The sequence below is a fragment of the Herpailurus yagouaroundi genome, unplaced genomic scaffold (genome assembly GCF_014898765.1).
Source record: "Herpailurus yagouaroundi ecotype Mexico unplaced genomic scaffold, PumYag 198, whole genome shotgun sequence".
Lineage (NCBI taxonomy): Eukaryota > Metazoa > Chordata > Mammalia > Carnivora > Felidae > Herpailurus > Herpailurus yagouaroundi.
Genome location: NW_024412429.1, coordinates 16,153,992 through 16,174,048, shown reverse-complemented (window position 1 = coordinate 16,174,048; position 20,057 = coordinate 16,153,992). Strand labels below are relative to the sequence as shown.

The 20,057-nt window shown below is 45.0% G+C and overlaps 1 protein-coding gene across 2 annotated transcripts in view; it reads left to right on the top strand.

Annotated features, from left to right (window-relative positions):
* The window catches only part of AKAP12 (A-kinase anchoring protein 12), a 105,468-nt gene that overhangs the window by 31,469 nt on the left and 53,942 nt on the right, over positions 1 to 20,057 (top strand). The window contains exon 1 of one of the 2 annotated variants that reach the window (XM_040448888.1): positions 19,125 to 19,184. The exons of the other annotated variant lie outside the window; for it this stretch is intronic. Within the exon in view, the coding sequence (XP_040304822.1) occupies positions 19,140 to 19,184 (45 nt within the window). The 5' untranslated portion in view covers positions 19,125 to 19,139. Of the gene's footprint in view, positions 1 to 19,124; positions 19,185 to 20,057 lie in introns of those variants that run through there. 2 annotated transcript variants of the gene reach the window in all.

The following is a 20,057-nucleotide window of genomic DNA, read 5'->3' as shown; positions in this document are numbered from 1 at the left end:
CTTTGCTGCCGCATCCCTGATATTGGTAGTTTTCCCTTGACAGGCCAAGGATGGTATCTTTTTTTTTTTTTTTAAATTTTTTTTGAACATTTTTAAATTTTATTTTTGAGACAGAGAGAGACAGAGCATGAACGGGGGAGGGGCAGAGAGAGAGGGAGACACAGAATCCGAAGCAGGCTCCAGGCTCTGAGCCATCAGCCCAGAGCCCGACGCGGGGCTCGAACTCACGGACCGCGAGATCGGGACCTGAGCCAAAGTCCGACGCTCAACCGACTGAGCCACCCAGGCGCCCCCTTTTTTTTTTTTTTTTTAATTTTTTTTGAACATTTTTAAACCAAGGATGGTATCTTAAGTTTGCTTTGGTGTTTCCGTTTCTTTTTTAAGACAAAAATTTTTTAACATTTATTTTTGAGAGACAGAGACAGAGCAGGATCAGGGGAGGGACAGAGATAGAGGGAGACACAGAATCCGAAACAGGCTCCAGGCCCTGAGCTGTCAGCGCAGAGCCCGGTGCGGGGCTCGAACTTGTGAACCATGAGATCGTGATCTGAGCCAAAGTCGGACGCTCAACCGACTGAGCCACCCAGGCGCCCCTGGTGTTTGCATTTCTTTAGTTTATTAGAGCAGATGATACATTTCCATGTGTTGATTCATGGATTTAATTTCATGCTATCAATGGTATTTATTGCCCACTTAACCTATTGGGGTCTTATTATATGCTTCAAAACTCATGGTTTATAGTTTCACATTTGCAGGCAGTCCGTCAGCTATATAATTTTTCCAAATTTTGAGTGTGTTTGTGTGTGTGTGTGTGAGAGAGAGAGAGAGTTGTTTACAGTGTCTTCTTTTGGGTACCAGGCAAAGCTCCCAGTCCTGACTTAACCCATGGTGTCCTGATGATCCCACAGAATTTTCAGTCTTGGGTTTTGGTGTGTAAAGCATTCTACGTGAGGTTGGGACCCAGTTTCTTGGGGCTTCTTTTCTCCACATACGTTTTTGTTTATTTAACAAACACTTAAATAGTGTTTACTCTGTATTAACTTGAGCAATCCTATCGATGTTATGAGTTATTAGCCCCATTTTACAGATTAGAAAACTGAGGCACGCTCTGAGTGGTGAAGTAGCTTGCCTAAGGTAACACAGCACCAGTAAGCAGAGCCTGGGTTGAAATCCTGGAGATCAGGCTCCAGAGATGGCTCTCTTTACCTCTTATTATGCTAATGGAGTTATTCTAATGGAGCATACCAAGTTTTTCCCTTTAGTGCGTGGACCAGTCACATAACTTGGTTTTGGCTCTCACATAAGCTCACCCCTCACATTTGCAGGGCCCAAGGCAAGAATATAAATGAGGATCCACATACCACATGTCGAAATATTTTAAGTCTCTTAATCAAGCTAATAAACTGTTAAATGTTGTATCCTCGTTCCTGACCATTAAACCTTCATAATGACCAAGAAGGCCAAATCTGAGCATCGAATTCTTTTCATTTTTTTGAAAATTTTATTATTATTTTTAATGTTTATTTATTTTTGAGAGAGACAGAGTGCAAGTCGGGTAGGGGCAGAGTGAGAGGGAGACACAGAATCCGAAGCAGCCTCCAGGCTCCGGGCTGTCAGCACAAAGTCTGTCCCATGAGCTGTGAGATCATGACCTGAGCCAAAGTTGGACGCTTAACTGACTGAGCCACCCAGGCTCCCCGCCTTTTTTTTTTTTTTTTTCTCTAGTTTATTTATTTACTGAGAGCGGGAGAGAGGGAGAGACAGAGAACGAGTGGGGGAAGGACTGAGAGAGGTGGGGGGACAGGATCCGAAGCGAACTCAGCGCTGACAGCAGTGAGCCCCAGGCGGGACTTGGACTCACAAGCCACAAGCTCGTGACCTGAGCCCAAGTCGGACGCTCAACCGACTGAGCCACCCAGGCGCCCCTGCGCTTAGAATTCTTAGACCTTCCATGTCAGAATGTGGGGATGCGGGGAGCAGCAGCATCCAGCCCGCCCTTTTCTCACTCCTGACTCACCCTACACCTTGAGGGGCCTTCAGCTCACGCATGTGATTGTCTAGCTCATGGTCCGAGCTATGTCCCTACGCCCCAACCTTCACCGTAACAAATGCCCTTTGGCTGGCTTCTCGGCCCCGTGAGCACCATGATCTTGGGTCCCCGGGGCAGGCGGGACATTGATTTCAGGTGGGTTTCTACTCTTGGTGCCTGTAGGGAGGGGAGAGCCAGAGAAGGGCCAGAATGGGAGTCTCTAAAGTGAGGTGCTCGTTGGCCTGAATCTAACAGTGTTATTGCTCATCTGGATGCTTCGAAGCCAGTGCTTCTCTCCTGACGCCTCTCGTGTGTGGACTTGATCGCATCCTTGCCGTCTCCCTCCACTTCTTGTTATTACTCTTGACGTTCAGGTCAGACAAACGTGAATTATTTACTTAGAGCGTATCGTGTGTAAGGTGCTGCGTGTGTAAGGGAGATGGTGTCCCCACCCTCATGAGTCTCTATCTCAGCTTAGCCCTCGCCAGCTTCCCCCAGCACAGCCCGCATTCACATTGTGTCAAAGTACAGAGGTGATGGCGAAGGATATTGATTTCTTCCTGATTGGCCCAAGACTGATCCTTCAGGAAGGAGGGTAGGGGGAGCAGTGGAACGAGGAGGCTGTTCTCCAAGGAGGCTCCGCTTGTGCTGTAGGATGGTGAGGAGTTAGGGTTTAGGAAGCAGGCGAGACTCCCATGGCAGATGCAGAACTAAGGAAATTAACAGGGAGGCCAGCTGTCGGGACCCTGCAGGCAGCAGGAAATCAGACGTGCAGTGTTGATGCCTGAGCTAGGGCAGAAATCAAAAAGTGGATGATGCAGACAGCACTGAAAACTCAACAAATGATGGGACTTGATGGTGTAATATGATAGGGAAAGGATAGGATAAAACAGGCAGAGAGGTTCAGGGTAGGACCTGAGGTCCCTGCGTGGGGAACGACACTTATTTTGGAACAATGCTGGGAGTGTCTGACCACAGCAAACCCCCTCAGGTGGAAAGTTCCTGTTAAGAATGTAACAGATACCGCCTAAGACCTGACTGAGAATAAACAGTAGACCATAAAACCTGTGACCCACAAGGGACAGTATGGCCACAGACCACCCCTCCTACATTGGAAACGAGCCAATCAGGAATGGACAACCCAGCACCTAGAGCTATCAAGCCAATGAGGGTTGGACCTGAGGATGAACCAGCGGGATGGGAGGGGGAGGGGACACCAGAACCTTATGTAAAACAAGGACCCGCCTATAGTCCTCGGGCATTTACCTTTGAATGTCCCCTCTGTAAACGGAGCTTTCCTACTTTTCTTACTTTCTAATCTTAAACTCTAATAAACTCATGCCTGCCGTTCATCCTGTGTCCACTCTTCATTCTTCGAATTGGAGACACAACGAATCCCTGGTATTGTGGTAAAAAATCTTGCAACAGTATCCGTGTGGGGTTGAATGAGAAGCAGAAAAGCCCAAAACGATCCCCAAAGTGTCTAGGTTCTTCTACCTAAGATGTTCTTCCTTTCCTGGAAAGGAGTAGTATCGAGAAAAGATGGCCTGGGGGTGCCTGAGTGGCCCAGTCAGTTAAGCGTCGGACTTCAGCTCAGGTCATCATCTCTCATGATCTCAGGGTTCATGAGTTCAAGTCTCTCTGCTGTCCGTGCGGAGCCCGCTTCTGATCCTCCGTCCCCGCCTTTCTCTGCCCCTCCCCTGGTCTCTCGCACTCTCTCAAAAATATAAATAAATAAATACATACATACATACATACATAAATAAAAACAAAAAGATGGCCGAACCATTGGGGCCAAATGCTAGAAAAGGGCAACAAAGCAGGGGTTTGTTCTTTGTAATGCTAATAGCTGACATTGATTGCTTACTGCCTGTTGGGTGCTTTCTTGAGCACTTACTACACACAAATTTGTAAATCCTCTTTCTACCGAGGGCAGAAACAGGTACCTAGAGAATCTGGGAGTCCTTTTTTCAGTGTCAGGTCCTGTTGGTTTCATCTCCAAAATACATTACAGGTTGAGCGTTCCTGTCCCCAAACTCTCCTCTCTGGTTCCAGTTCTGATATAGTTGCAGTCTCCCTGCCTCCATTCTGGGCCTCTTTCATTCTGTTGTCTACTTTGCAGCCAGGTTGATGGTTTGGGTGGTTTTTAGTGTGTTTATGGTCAACTGACATCCCATAAAGCGTGCGTAAGGTGTGTGGCTTTGGTGGATTCTTACAAAATGAACACCTTTGTAAAGAGCTTCTGTGTCAGTTTGTAGAACATGGCCAGCGCCCAGAATCCTCCCTTGTGGCCCCTTGCAGTGCGAATTGTGTCCCCCTTCAAAATTCGTATGTTGAAGCCATAACCCCCAATGAAGCTATTTGAGGATAAGATAAGGAGGTAATCAAGGCCAAATGAGGTCATGGAGTGGGTCCTGATTGAAAGGATTTATGTCCTTAGAAGAAGAGACACCAGAGAGTGTCCCCACTCATTATCTCTGTGTCCCTTTATCTCCTTCCTTTGCCCTGTGAGCGCACAGTGAGAGGGTGGCCATCTACAAGCTCAGAAGCAGGCTCTCGTCAGAAATCATATTGCCTGGCACCTTGATCTGGGACTTCCCAGTCTCCAGAACTGTGAGAAATAAATTTGTTTAAACCACCCAGTCTGTGGTATTTTCTTATAGCAGCTTAAGCTGACTGATACAGAGGCTTTGGAAAGTGAGCTTAGAAGGTCAGTAAAGAAAACAAAATGCAAGGAGTATGAGTAGATAGTGGTCTAGGTTGCAGATTCATTCCATGGACTTGTTTTAAGAATAGTGTGAAGGGGCGCCTGGGTGGCTCAGTCGGTTAAGCGGCCGACTTCGGCTCAGGTCATGATCTCACGGTCTGTGAGTTCGAGCCCCTCATCGGGCTCTGTGCAGACAGCTCAGAGCCTGGGGCCTGCTTCAGATTCTGTGTCTCCCTCTCTCTCTGCCCTTCCCCTGTTCATGCTCTGTCTCTCTCTGTCTCAAAAATAAATAAACGTTAAAAAAAAATTAAAAAAAAAAAGAATAGTGTGAAGAATGTAATATGAGGCAGCAGAGTGGGGAGTGTATTTGGGGTCAAGTAAGACTAATTCCATCATACAAACGTAACTATTAAAGCAGAATGTTTATCCCCTACTCCCCATAGGCAGTGACTGGACAGGTTTATAAGACATTTGCTAATTTATATTTCAGTCTCAAAGCTTTTTCCCCCATCATTATGTGAACGGATAGCAGATAGTATTTTTCTGTCTGGGCAGTGATTCACCTTATTGAGTTTGCCATTGAACTATTTTTCCTTTGCCTGGAAGGGGATCATACAAATTAGAGAAAACTGCATTTTTTCAAACTGCAATCTTCAAGGGGGAGTTTATGGAAGGGAGGGAGAGGATGCTTTTTAGCAGAATAAAATGCACATTTGAGAAGAATGCTAAAACAAAGTTCTTTTTTTTTTTTTTGTAGTAACGTCTCTAGTAATCTCTTGTTTAGGAAGAAAAAAAAAAGTTTTTAAAAAATTTTTTAACGTTTATTCATTTTTGAAAGACAGAAAGAGTGTGAGCAGGGGAGGGGCGGAGAGAGAAGAAGTAGAATCCGAAGCAGGCTCCAGGCTCTGAACTGTCAGCACAGAGCGCAGCGTGGGGCTCGAACTCACAAGCTGTGAGACCATGACCTGAGCCGAAGTCTGATGCTTAACCGACGGAACCACCCAGGCGCCCCCATCAGCTGTCTCTATTAGATGCCAGCTGTTTATGAAAGCATTTGTGGACAAGGCAAGCCAGTCTGCTCTGTCTATCCTAAAGTCAGATCATTTGCTGACTGAGATTCCTGAATGTGGTCTGTTGAGAATGGTAGGGCTCAGAGTTCTGAGCTTATATTTTCTAGAACAAAACAAATAAGAACCAGAGCTGCCAGTGTTGACCTGACCAAGATGCCACAGTCGTTGGTCTGGCGGAGCCAGCTGAGGCGGGTGCAAATTCGTTCAAGAACCATGAGCACACTGTTGAAACTGACTTTTCAAACAGTAGCTGCTAACGTTAATTACGTGCTGTTGTAAAGTTGGTAGTTACAACTGAGGATTGAAAATTTTAATTCATGTTTTTGTTGGATTTGGGATACATCTGTCTTGTGTCTCATTGTCCCTACCCCACCCTACCCTCCCTACCCCGGAATTAAAAACTTCTGGGGGCCCCTGGGTGGCTCAGTCAGTGAAACGTTGGACTCTTGGTTTCCGCTCATGTCATGATCTCGGGGTTCGTGAGTTCGAGCCCTTCGTCAAGCTCTGTGCTGAGAGTGGGGAGTCTGCTTGGGATTCTTTCTTCTTCCCTTTCCCTCTGCCCCTCCCCTGACCCTGCTTGCTTTCTCTCTCTCAAAATAAATAACGAAGTAAAAACTTCTGTATTTGAAGACAGAGTTCCTCCCAAATTAATGCTTCTGTCTCGTAAATCGGGACAAGACTCCTTGAGTATTTATGTGGGGGCCTATTCTCTGTCCCACTGTCATGCTGATAAAGCTAAAAATTAAGGTATTAATACCATTACTAGATGTTCTCTATTAGCTAGCAGCTCTAAAAGCTCTTTTGACAGGTATAACTTATGATTTATAAATTAGGTTAATGGACTCCTTTTTTACTGGAAAATGCACTTGTGTGAGATCACTTATATTTAAGTAATAATTAAGTACCAGTGGCAAGTGCAAATGCACATTAAGAGAGTCAAGCTGATATCTTCCACCCTGAATACTTAGAGATGGTTATGCACATTTACGTTTCTCTGTAAATGCACCATGATGCTTAGCCAGACTGAACACTTCTTTTGTGTTTTTTTATGTCCAATACTTTCATTTTATTTTATTTTTAATTATTTATTAAAAGATTTATATCCAAGTTAGCTAACATATAGTGTAATAGTGATTCCAGGAGTAGAATTTAGTGATATTTAGCGATTCGTTACTTACATATAACACCCAGTGCTCATCCCAACAAGTGTCCTCCTTAATGCCCCTTGCCCAATCAACCCATCCCCCCACCCACAACCCCTCCAACAACCCTCATTTAAGAGTCTCTTTTATTTTGCCTCCCTCCCTGTTTTTATATTATTTTTGCTTCCCTTCCCTTATGTCCATCTGTTTTGTATCTTAAATTCCACATAGGAGTGAAGTCGCGTGATATTTGTCTTTCTCTGACTAATTTCGCTTCATAGTTCCATCCATGCAGTTGCAAATGGCCAGATTTCCTTCTTCTTGATCACTGAGTAATATTCCAGTGTGTGTGTGTGTGTGTGTGTGTGTGTGTGTACCACATCTTTATCCATTCATCAGTCAATGGACATCTGGGCTCTTTCCATACTTTGGCTATTGTCGATAGTGCTACTATAAACATTGGGGTGCCTGTGCCCCTTTGAAATAGCACTTCTAATTAAGGCTTTTTAGAGTGCTTGCTTACACACTAGGTGAATTTTCTGAGCTCTATGTATCAGAAACAGAAGTCTGAGGGAATACATTTGGTAGCAAAGCCAAGCAAACAGACAAAAAAAAAAAAAGCCCCCAAACAGCTTGTAGTTGATGCAGTTTTTACAAGGCTTTGTCAATGACAAAAGTTTTTCACAATGTCTCCTTTTTAGAAACCCCTTTGGGTGGAGTCAGATCCCGAGAAGAAAGTTGGTCTATGTGTGGTGGAACTTATTAAGGAACTTTGTGAAGGGACGCCTGGGTGGTTCAGTCGCTTAAACATCCGACTTGGGCTCACGTCTTGATCTCACAGCTTGTGAGTTCGAACCCCCTGGCGGGCTCTGTGCTGAGAGCTCAAAGCCTGGAGCCTGCTCTGGATTCTGTGTCTCCCTCTCTCTCTCTCAAAGTATAAGTAAACATTAAAAAAAAAAAAAAAAAGTTGAGAATTTTCTCTAAAGTTTATTCAGTCAGAGAGAGAGAGAGAGAGAGAGAGAGAGAGAGAGATCATGAGAGTGCGAGCGAGCAGGGGAGGGGCCGAGAGAACTTTTTAAAAACCAGGAAAATAAGAATCCAGAGCTACCATTTTTTACATCAAGGTGTTGTCGTTCTTAGAATAAGTTTCTTCATGCAGTCCAAACCAGTCTAGATTTATCTAGAGAAAGGAAGCATCATGGCCTTTGAATACAGACACTGTGGGGGGAGGGGCGTCCCAGATGCCACTTCCCTTCTCCAGGGTTTATTACTAGGCTGGTGTCCCGATTACTTGGAACAAAAGCCAAGGGATGCTTAACTTTCTGAGACGTATGTTGTGTAACCTGGGACTGTGATTCTTTATTCTTTGAGTAAGAGGATGACTAGTATGTTTGGGGTTTGTGTCAATTTTGTTTTTATTTTGTTTTGTTTTAATATCCTTTTCCTCGTCCAGAAGGCAGGGCCGGGGAAGAGGCATCTGAGCAATATTGTCTGGAAGCTTACTGTTGACAGAAGAAACGTATTGACCAATATAACTCTGCTCTGTTTTTTTTCCATTTATTATTATTTGTTTTATTTTTTAAATTTGTATTTATTTTTTAACATAGATCTAAGTTAGTTAGCATATAGTGCAACAGGGATTTCAGGAATAGATTCCTTAATGCCCCTCTCCCATTTAGCCCATCCCCCCTCGCTCAACCCCTCCAGCAACCCTCTGTTTTTTCTCCATATTTAAGAGTCTCTTATGTTTTTGTCCCCCTCCCTGTTTTTATAAAATTTTTTTTTTTACATTTATTTATTTTTGAGAGACAGAGCACAAGTGGGGGAGGGGCAGAGCAAGAGGGAGACACAGAATCTGAAACAGGCTCCAGGCTCCGAGCTGTCCGCACAGAGCCCGACGCGGGGCTCGAACTCACAAACCCCGAGATCGTGACCTGAGCCGAAGTGAGACGCTTAACCAACTGAGTCACACAGGCGCCCCCCCCCCGCCTTTTTATATTATTTTTGCTTTCCTTTACTTATTATAACTGTTCTTAGAATAGTCACTATTTCTATAAAGAAAAAAAAATATTTTAGTGCCTCTGCATGCTTAGAGGACCTAGTATTACGGTGTTCCTTCTGTTCCTTCTCAGTGAGTTCAGGTTGCTTGATCAGGGCCATTCGGGCGACAGGACACGGAGGAGGCCAAGGTGCCATCTTGGCTGAGCGCCCCACGACGGTGCTGGGTAAGAGATCCTTCCAGCATGACCCTGCTGCACCAGCTGGACGCCATGATGAGCCGAGTTTAGGCCGGCCGGCCGGACATGAAGCAAGGCCTGCTGCCATCTCTTTTCTTCCACCCCGGCCCTCCCCTAACCTCACCTCTCCCCTGCCTCCGCTCTTCTCCATATGCTGGGGGGTGTGCCCTGTGGAAAACCTCCAGCCAAGCCGACTGATCCCTGGCACGAGGGCCTCCAGCATTTAGTCAGGATGCCTCACTGCCTTTGTATCAAATGCTGTACGAACTCACCTGCATTCTGATTTGTTTTCCTTTTGAGAGCTGTTTCCCCGTTGTGGCAAATGACCCAACCCGGGGTCCCCGTTCACCAGTGGTCAGTCTCCTGTGGTCAGCATCTGCCTCCGGGGACGGCGGCTGCCCGTGCGAACCCCCTGAGGACCTGTAGAAACTCCTCTAACAGCTGGGTACCATTCCCTGGGGTTCTGATTTCATTGGGTCGGGGTGGGGCCACGGCAACTTTGCAAAGCGTTCGTCCCATTTTCTAGGCTCTGGATGAGAAATGTGCTCAGCGGTCTCACGGCTAAAAAGGAGGCCCAGCTGGGATTCCCTCCCCACCTGTCTCACTGGAAAGCCCACCCTTTTGTTTCCCGTGCCCTCCTCTGCCACTGGCTCTGCAGAAGCTTTGTAGCATTTTTACCAGTTAAGGGCATGGTCCTGCCATCACCTGCCTTTTATGAATGTGTGGGCCTCGGCAGTCTTTGTTTGACTCCGACCTGACTTAACATAAACACTGGCTGTGCTCTGGCCGCAGGACCGCTCACGTCACTTTTATTTTGGTCTGCAGCAGGCCATCTGAATTCCGGGGAGCACAGAGCTGAGCACACACGTCCGAGAAATCCATGTCAGTTTATCATTTTGATTCTGCTCTTAACCAGCTACACAACCCTAAATGGATTCTCCAAAATGGCGTCTTCAAGTCCATGATCAGAGCTAAATGTTTAATAACTTTATTGAATAATCCACGCCATGGTGTATAGGAAACTCTCTTTAGTTTTTTGTTTGTTTTGTTATTTATTTTTTTTTTAATTTTTTTTTTCAACGTTTATTTATTTTTGGAACAGAGAGAGAGCATGAACGGGGGAGGGGCAGAGAGAGAGGGAGACACAGAATCAGAAACAGGCTCCAGTCTCCGAGCCATCAGCCCAGAGCCTGACGCGGGGCTCGAACTCCCGGACCGCGAGATCGTGCCCCGGCTGAAGTCGGACGCTCAACCGACTGCGCCACCCAGGCGCCCCTGTTTTGTTATCTTTTTAACATGGAAGGGGGCATTTCTGGAAGTCTGGAGGGCTTAGCATAGCTCTCCCGCCCCCCACTCCTCCTTCCTTGCCGAGTGCCTTTCCTAAAAGCTGCAGACTGGAGAGGTTGTGGCAGTGCCCCTGCGTGGCAGGTTTCAGAAGGAAGCAGATGTGAGGCAGACATTTAATCGGTGGAAAAGCGGTTTAGAGTTCAGCCTGGGAGGCTATCGATTCGCTTTTCAGCAAACACAGCACGGCACTCTGGGAGACTCTGTGTTGCTTTTCTCGTCTGTAGCACGTTTTTCTCCGCGACTAGGCTAGAAATATTTGGAGTAGAACATTGCGGAATAGCAGTTGTTGGTTCTTTGCTAAATCACGTTACCTTAGATGGGCCATCTTTACAAGTTAAGTCCGTTCTCCTGAAAACAAGACCAGCAGTCCTGCTTGTTCGTTTCCTTTTTTCACATCACAGGGCCCACGGACTTAGAACTGAAGTAGCAACACAGCGATCAGTGCATTCACTCGGTGATCAATAAATTCACTCTCTCTGGATTTTTTTTTTTTTTTAACCAGCAGTTATTTTAAGCAATGTGGTTCAAAGGCAGTACAACCACTAAATACACATACTGATAATGTATGTTATTTAACTTTGATCTCAGTTATCCTCCTGATTAAATACTTTGGTTGGGCAAAGCTTGTAGTAAACTTACGGTCTCATTTCCCCTTACTGTAGTCATCCACATGGTGTAGGACCTGTAAGAGGTGGTAATTTGTGGGCTGCTTAGAACAAGCAATTAAACCAATTCATCAGGATGGGAGAAGAGCTTATAAGACACCCTCTCCAACTTTTCCATTTCTGCCTTTCTTTCTTCGTATATACAGGTGATAGCCTGTATCTACCACTGGACTCTCGCTCAATCCCAGATGTCTATTTTGGTTTGCATAGTGGAGTTAATTGTGCCAAGTTCGGGCGCTGCACATTTTTCATAACTTACTCCCTCTCTGAAGTTTCTGATGCTCGTGGCTTAGGGATACATTTTTGGTTAGAAGAAATAATCCTAGCGCCTAAAGGTTTTTGAACCTTAAAATCTATAAACTTTACTTCAGGTGATGTTGGTTTCCTCCTTTGTCAAAACTGTTTATCTCTCAGGTTAAGAAACTATCTAGCCTTTCTAAGACATACAGTGGATTTTAGAACTTTTTGTATTATTGAATTCCTAAGCAAGGATGTGATTAATGGTATTTTGCTACCTAATGCAGATCCCTTTGAGAGAGTCTTTTTTTTTTTTTTTTTATGTTTATTTTTGAGAGGGGAGGAGCAGAGAGAGAGGAGACACAGAATTTGAAGCAGGCTCCAAGCTCCAAGCTGTCAGTGCAGAGCCCAACGCAGGGCTCGAACCCATGAACTGTGAGATCCTGACCTGAACCAAAGTCAGACGTTTAACTGAGTCACCCAGGCGCCCTTCCCCACCTTTGAGAGGGTCTTAACAAGAGAGTAGCTACTCGAGTATGGTGTGTAAGGATTAGGTGGGAATTGGGCTCCTGATTTCTGCAACTACGTTGAAATTGATGGTACGTGGATCAAAAAGAAAAGGCATTAGAATAGTCAGATGCTTCAGAGCACCAGTCTTTTGCTTTTAAGGTACTCATCTTCACTGTTCTCTTCACATTAATATTTTGCTTAATTTGCATTTGGGATCTGTAGACAACAGTGAAGTCAATATGGCAGGCAGTTGATTTCCTCCGTATATCTTGCAACAACTCCGAGGGGGAAAAATAACCTGTCTTAGACATTCATCATATGTCATAACACTAGCAAATGTGCTTTAAGGATCCGTATCCTGAGATGTACAATTTGACAAGATCTGGAGAGCCTCACCCCACTCTGAGGTCCACACTCAGCCAACCAACAGATGTTAGCTGCCTACTAGGGTTTAGACATGGACCTTCAGCATTGCTTAGAAGCTTAAGATGAAAGTCATTAACCTGAAAGTGCGGCTTGTTTCCTGTCCTTCACACAACAAAGTTTTCAACTGTTGGGTTGTTTAGTCTGGTCTGTTCCCCCCAAGTGGACACACCGGTCCCACCACTTTGAATTTCTGTATTAGATGGGTTTTATCAGTGACCCAAAGGTATATAAGTAGGACCGTGTTTCCTGGTTTAGGGAAGTTGGGGGGGGGAACAGTTTAAACCCCCCCCCTTTCTGATTCAATGAGGCTGAGTAGTGGTTCTTAGCCAGGAGTGTTAGGATCACTACCCAGAGGAGACACGTGTTCGGTAGAGGCCACCAGCAATACCTCCTGTCCTGTGATTCCAGCACACAGGACGATGCTGGGGCTATCAGCGTGCCAGAATCCTTGACCTAGGATTCACATGTTTCTGTGGTTTTATTGAGCATCTCTGTTCTAATTACGACACAGACCTAAATGCTGTGGGAGCTGCCAAGTAAGCCCTTCACGTACTGGAATCCTGGTGGACCATCTTCACACAGCGAATTGCTGTAATTAATTGGTAGGTGGTACTTTTCATTCCCTCATGTCCAGCAGAGATCTTATAAATTCCCTTTGTCTGAAATCAGCACAGTTGATCTCCTACCTCTACCAGATTTAGAGCTCTGTTTTCTTTCACATACTTTCCCAGAGAACCGAAGATCTTTAGTACGTTTTAAAACAACTGTAACTCCTTTTTAAAGGAGGGGAATATCCGACTGAAATGTTGTGTGTTAAAGCATATGGCATTTACTCTGGTGTCTTGTCTTAACGCAGGCTGTTAATAATTGCGGTCTACGAGGTGGGCAGGTCATTTTAGAAAACGTTACAGTGGGGTGCCTGGCTGGCTCAGTCGGTAGGGCGAGCGACTCTTGATCTTGGGGTTGTAAGTTCGAGCCCCATGTTGCGTGCAGAGATTACTTAAAAATAAAATCTTAGAAAAACTTGGCAACGATTTCCTCGCTAGTGGTTCAGAATGCACACTACAGAGAGTTTTCCCAAGATCATTTGAGCCCAGCATACTTCTGAGATAATGCCTGGTACAATGGCATTTGATAACGCCTGGTGTACTGAGTATTGATATTTCAAAAGCCTGATCAGTTGGACGGTGTGTTTTCTTTCTGTGAGGCTGGTGGGTAGGGAGCCCCATTGACTCTAGCGGATGGTGCCGACATGCCCACCCCCTTTTCCGGGTACTTCAGATTAACTCAGTCATGTTCAGTGTCACCAACCAGTAAGGAGATACTTTTGTTTGTTGGTTTTGTTTTGCTGAATACAGGAGTGGGAAGAAATAGCGCGGAATTAAAAGCAAGCAGAGGTTTTATTTCGAGATCGGGTGTTTCAGGGCATCTTACAACTTTAAGGTATTAAAAAATGTTTTTTAATGTTTATTTATTTTTGAGAGAGAGAGAGAGAGAGAGAGCCCGACGCGGGAGGGGCAGAGAGAGAGAGGGAGACACAGACTCTGAAGCAGCCTCCAGGCTCTGAGCGGTCAGCACAGAGCCTGACGCGGGGCTCGAACTCATGAACCTGAGATCATGACTTGAGCGAAGTCCGTGGCTCACCTGACTGAGCCTCCCAGGTGCCCCCCAGGGCATTAGTATTTTAAGACGTGGAATTGCCGCCTCACGTACAGCAGGGCATTTTTCAGGAGGAAAATCAAGATCAGGCAGAGATCTCCTAAGGTCACTTCTTAGATAAGGACATCTCATTTTTAGCGGTCACTAGAATCACTCTTGCCCCCGAGTATATACTGTTCTTGATTTCATGTGTTTTCAAGAGCTTTTGGTGCAGCGTTTATACAATACTCTTAAACATTAGAAGCACTTCTTTTCTCTCTTTAAAGGCTTGCTAGTTTAAGGGCCTCCTTTTTTTTTTGTTTTTGTTTTTTGTATCGTTTTGTGAATCGCCATGCATCTTTTCTAGATTCATGGAATACAGAATAATACAACAAACCCCCGTACCCATCCACCAGCGTCAGCTGTGACCAACATGTTACCAATCTTAGTTTTGTCAGACTGTGATTTTTACGTTACATTTGCTTCTCTTAAAACAAATACAAGATCTGGTGTCTGCAGACCTGTCATTATAAACCTAATAGCTGAAGACTTTGTCAGACTTGACAGAATTGAACTTTTTGGGAATCTTAAAAAGAAAAACCTTTTTACCACTCTCGTTCTCGTACGTTTTGTTTCTGCAACTCGGAGGTGGAGTGTCCTTGGGGTGGAGACAGCCTCTTAAGGCTAACTTGTTGGGAGCATGGCTGTAGGGGAAGGCATAGAGGGATTCAAGAATTCAATCCAATTAGCTTTCAAAAACCAGGGCTGTAGCTCGTGAAAATTTTTTATAAACATGGATTACGGATGGAGTCATCAGTTTCTATATTTAACTTTCAGCTTATTTCTAGAAATTTAAATTTTTGTTTAAAAATTTTTTCTAGTTTATTTAAAACTGAACTGTTGGCACAGAGCCCGACGCGGGGCTCGAACTCACGAACCACGAGATCATGACCTGAGCTGAAGTCAGACACTTAACTGACTGAACCACCCATGCCACCCCTTAGGTTTATTTTTGAGGCACACACACACACACACACACACACACACACACAGTGAGCAGGGGAGGGGCAGAGAGAGGAGGAGACACAGAATTCGAAGCAGGCTCCAGGCTCTGAGCTGCCAGCACAGAGCCTGACGCAGGGCTTGAACCCATGAACTGTGAGATCATGACCTGAGCCAAATTCAGATGCTTAACTGAGCCACCCAGGCCCTCCGATTTCTAGAAATTTTAAAACAATTTCTGAAATTCTCTTTGTGCTTGTGTTTACTAAAAGGGAGGGATGAAGTGGTTTCACCATATTCAGGTGTGTGCTGTTTGGACAGTTTGGTTCTAGAGTGAATATAATGTTTGGAGCTATGGCTGTTGACTTGTGTGAAATAAGTCTTCAGCCATAAAGATGGTCAATTTTTTTTTTTTTTTTTACCTTTATGTAAGCTCTGCCTCCAAATTGAGGCTTGACCTCATGACCTTGAGATCAAGGGTTGCATGCTGTAACAGCTGAGCCAGCCAAGCGCCCCAAGATGGTCAACTTTTTAAGCGGCGTTGACACATTAATCCCCATGCAGCCATGTATACATGTGGTGGTGGGGAGGGTCCTGTACGGTCTCCTGCTCACAGCAGGATAATTGTGTTTTGCTACCTGAGGGTCAGACCCACCAGGAACCACCCCGGGCAAAAGAGCTTACATGTCTTGAGTCAGCGTTTCCTCTTGACCAAGTTTATTCCAAAGCTCTGGCCTGCTTACTAGAGGGGTGCCCTGTGTCTTGAGTTGTAACCCTGTTTTGTGTGCAAGATCGGGTATCGTGAGATGCATTTTCTGTAGACACACGGCTGTGTCTAATTTTTTTTTTATTATTTTTTTTAATGTTTATTTATTTTTGAGACAGAGAGAGACAGAGCATGAACGGGGGAGGGGCACAGAGAGAGGGAGACACAGAATCTGAAACAGGCTCCAGGCTCTGAGCCGGCAGCCCAGAGCCCGACGCGGGGCTCGAACTCACGGACCGCGAGATCATGACCTGAGCTGAAGTCGGACGCTTAACCGACTGAGCCACCCAGGCGCCCCGAGGACAATTTCTTAAAAGTTGGCTCTAGCGTGATAGAAAAATACTGGAGTAGGTCACGGGTGGATTTGGGCAAGTGGACTGAGACACAGCGGCTTCCGACAGCTTTTCAATTGAGGAGAGCTTTCCCAAATATGACTTCACTTGAAACTCAAGACGATCTGAAAACCAAGATGGTCTTAGTCCCCATGTATATAATTTGGAGAATGAGCTCAGAGGTCAAGTTCCATAGCTAACAGGAGCCATACTGTGCCGTTTGCTGTTTCCTCCATACTTCCTGTGGTTAAAAAAACAAAACAAAACAAAACAAAAAACAACTCGGGTGTCTCTCCTCTGCTTGGACCTTTGTGTCAATTGCCTTGCCCCTCTCCTCCTACCCAGACTATTAGACAACTAGAAGGCTTACAAGCCTTTATGCTAAATGTTGTGTTGAGTGCAGAGTGTGGACAATCCAGAAAGAACTCTTGAAACTTTCTTTTTTGAAAAAATGTTTTAATGTTTATTCATTTCTGAGAGAGAGAGAGAGAGACAGACAGACAGACAGACAGCACAAGGGGTGGGGGTTGGCAGAGATAGAGGGAGACACAGAATTCGAAGCAGTCTCCAGGCTCTGAACTGTCAGCACAGAGCCCAAAGCGGGGATCGAACCCACAGGCCATGAGATGGTGAGATCATGACCTAAGCTGAAGTCCGACGCTTAACTGACTGAGTCACCTGGGTGCCACTTGAAGCATTCATTTTGTAGGGGGGGAAGTGGGCCTGGGACAAGTAGTTCCCTTTATTTTATATATATTTTTATTTTATTTTATTATTTTTATTTTTTTTTAACGTTTATTTATTTTTGAGACAGGGAGAGACAGCATGAACGGGGGAGGGTCAGAGAGAGAGAGGGAGACACAGAATCTGAAACAGGCTCCAGGCTCTGAGCTGTCAGCACGGAGCCCGACGCGGGGCTCGAACCCACGGACCGCGAGATCATGACCTGAGCCGAAGTCGGATGCTTAACCGACTGAGCCACCCAGGTGCCCCTTATATATATCTTTAAGTTAAATTATTTATTTGGAGAGAGAGAGAGGGCACAAGTGGGGGAGGAGCAGAGAGAGGGCAAGAAGAGAGCGCAGAGCCGGATGTGGGGCTCGAACTCATGAACCACGAGATCGTGACCTGAGCCAACATCAAGAGTCGGACGCCTGCCCGACTGAGAGACCCAGGAGCCCCATTAGATCACACTTATGACAGCAAAAGGCATAATAAAAGCAGCTGCAGCTTAGGTTAGTAGCGGACTTATTAAGAACGTGTCGGGGATGCCCCAGATACTCTGTGAGGTAGATAAAAATGAATTCTTATCCCATTTTTACAGAGAAAGGGAGGTAGGAGAGGCTAAAACGTGTGGCCCAAAGCCACAGATCAGACCCCGCTCTCCTAGCCACCTCCCATTTGCTGGCCTGGAAGGAACCCCACCACGTTTCAGCCTGAGACAATGAGGGGACAGTTCTAAAATGCCAAAATGAGGTACTTAATCTTGCCCCAGAGAGTACCAGTACCCAGTTCTCCACTCTGCTTCTGAGCCTGCTTCTGAGCCCGCTGTGTTCTCTACACTTGAGGGAATATGGATTAGTTTGCATGACCAAATGCCTGAAATAGGATTTCACTGTTGCATTTCTGTCTTAAAGCAGTTCTGTTTTCTCATGAAATTCATGTGACTGGTAGAAATTAGAATTACAATGCTTCCCTGTAAAGCAAAATTTTCTTAGCGGCCTCTTGCCCATTCTAGAAATAAACAAACCGAGACAGAATACCCAGCGAAGGAAAAGCTCTCCCACCCCCCAGTTGTAAAAATCATCATGTTACTTAGATAAAGAACATAACATAGAAACATAGAACACAGAAACATCAGAACATAGAAAAGTAGAAAAATAGGGGTGCCTGGGTGGCTCAGTTGGTTGAGCGTCCAGCTTCGGCTCAGGTCATCTCACGGCTCGTGGGTTCGAGCCCTGCATCGGGCTCTGTGCTGATGGCTCAGAGCCTGGAGCCTGCTTTGGCTTCTGTGTGTCCCTCTCTCTCTGCCCCTCCCCCACTCAGGCTCTGTCTCTCTGCCTCAAAAATAAATAAATATTTAAAAAAAGAAAAGAAAAGTAGAAATAGAGGGTATCAAATATTCATGGTTCCTTCCTCAGTGATGTTTTGATATATTGCAGTATGAACGGTATGGTAATGTTGCTGTTTTACAGTATGTTCTTGTATGTATTTGTAATCATTTTATATGTGTAACTGTTATGTTTGCTCTTTAAATTGAATATTACAACATAAAGTACATCCCCATACTATTACATACACTTTGTAGGTAGTATTTTTAATGCCTGCGAGATGCGCTATAACCATGCCCTAAATTTTGGATATTTAGAATTATTTCTTAAGTTAATTTTTGTAATCTTTTGCCTTCTGTCCTCTTAGTGTTTTTTTGCAGTGACCTTAACTGTAGGAATTAGATCTATTTAATTTAATTAAGTAAAGTGTCTCCTCTTCTGTGCCTTACTCTGTGGCCTAACGGTTTATATCATGTTTACAGTTGGATTTACATAGCTTTCTACTTAGATTAGTTTGAAATAAAAATGGCTACTTTTTAAAAGAAAAGCAAACCTTTCAAAACCCATAATTCTGTTGGTGTTCTGTAACTGACCTCTAAATTAGAAGGAAACTTTTAGCTTAAACATAACCCAGGCTGGCTGGTATTGTCACGATGACTTTTTTTTTTAAAAAAATAAATGTTTATTCAGTTTTGAGAGAGAGTGTGTGAGCAGGGAAGGGGCAGAGAGAGAGGGGGGCACAGAAGATCTGAAGCAGGTTCTGCACTGACAGCAAGCCAGCCTGATGCAGGCCTGGAACCCACGAACTGTGAGATCGTGACCTGAGCCTAAGTCGGTCGCTCAGCCAACAGAGCCACCCAGGTGTCCCGACAATGATTTGTATTCTTACAGCCTGTGTCATTTTTGCGAAATGGATTGACTGGGGTTTTTTCCTTCAATCAGAAATTCTGCTCTTAAGAAACTCAGTGCCCAGGCAGAACATGCTCACTCGCGTTAGGCCGTGTGTGCAGCTTAGGTCACCTGGGGTGAGTCCCGGCTTCCCCACACATCTTGGCTCAGCCCCTTGGGTGCAGTACCTCTCCCCTTCTGCTGGCCATAAAGTGGGGGTGATGGTAAGAGTTTCCTTAAGGTGGACGGTTAAATTAGCAAATGTATATAAACGACATTGGTGATATGGGTCCATAATACATGTACTAATATCTCGGGAGCCTCGGGTAGCCTGGTGTAGAGCTGTGGTAGTCTTGGCTGTGTCTTCGTCAGTATTTTTGGTTAATGGTGTGGCCGAGGAGGTTATTTAAATGGTAATCACATTTGGAGATCATGTGAACAGATGGGTGAAAGGTCCATGGGATCAGTTTGGTCCATTGCTCAGAGGATCTGAAAAGATTTGGGAACCCTGGAAAGCCAGGTTATTAGCATGTGATAGCCTCAGAATCTGGATTTTAAGTTTCAAAGCATTTTCACCTTTGCAATGATAAAGTAAATAAAAAGGAAGCCATGCCTTCATATAATATATATTAGTTATGCCTCAAACAAAGCAAAACAAAACTGTGTCTCTTCCCCAACACCCTTGCAAAGGGCAAAATAACTAAAATTCCAGAGGCAGCATTTGTTAAAGATTTTGTGTAATGTTGTTACAGTTTTTTTTTTTTAATGCTTATACAAACATCCGAGGGAGCCCTCCCATCCCCATCCTTCTCTTTCTCCCTCCCTATAAGTGGGTTATTTTTGTCTTATTTTTTTCTATTAAAAAAACATTTTTTTTTAATGTTTATTTGTGTTGGAGAGACAGAGAGAGACAGAGCACGAGCCGGGGAGGGGCAGAGAGAGAGAGGGAGACACAGAATCCGAAGCAGGCTCCAGGCTCTGAGCTGTCAGCACAGAGCCCGACGCGGGGC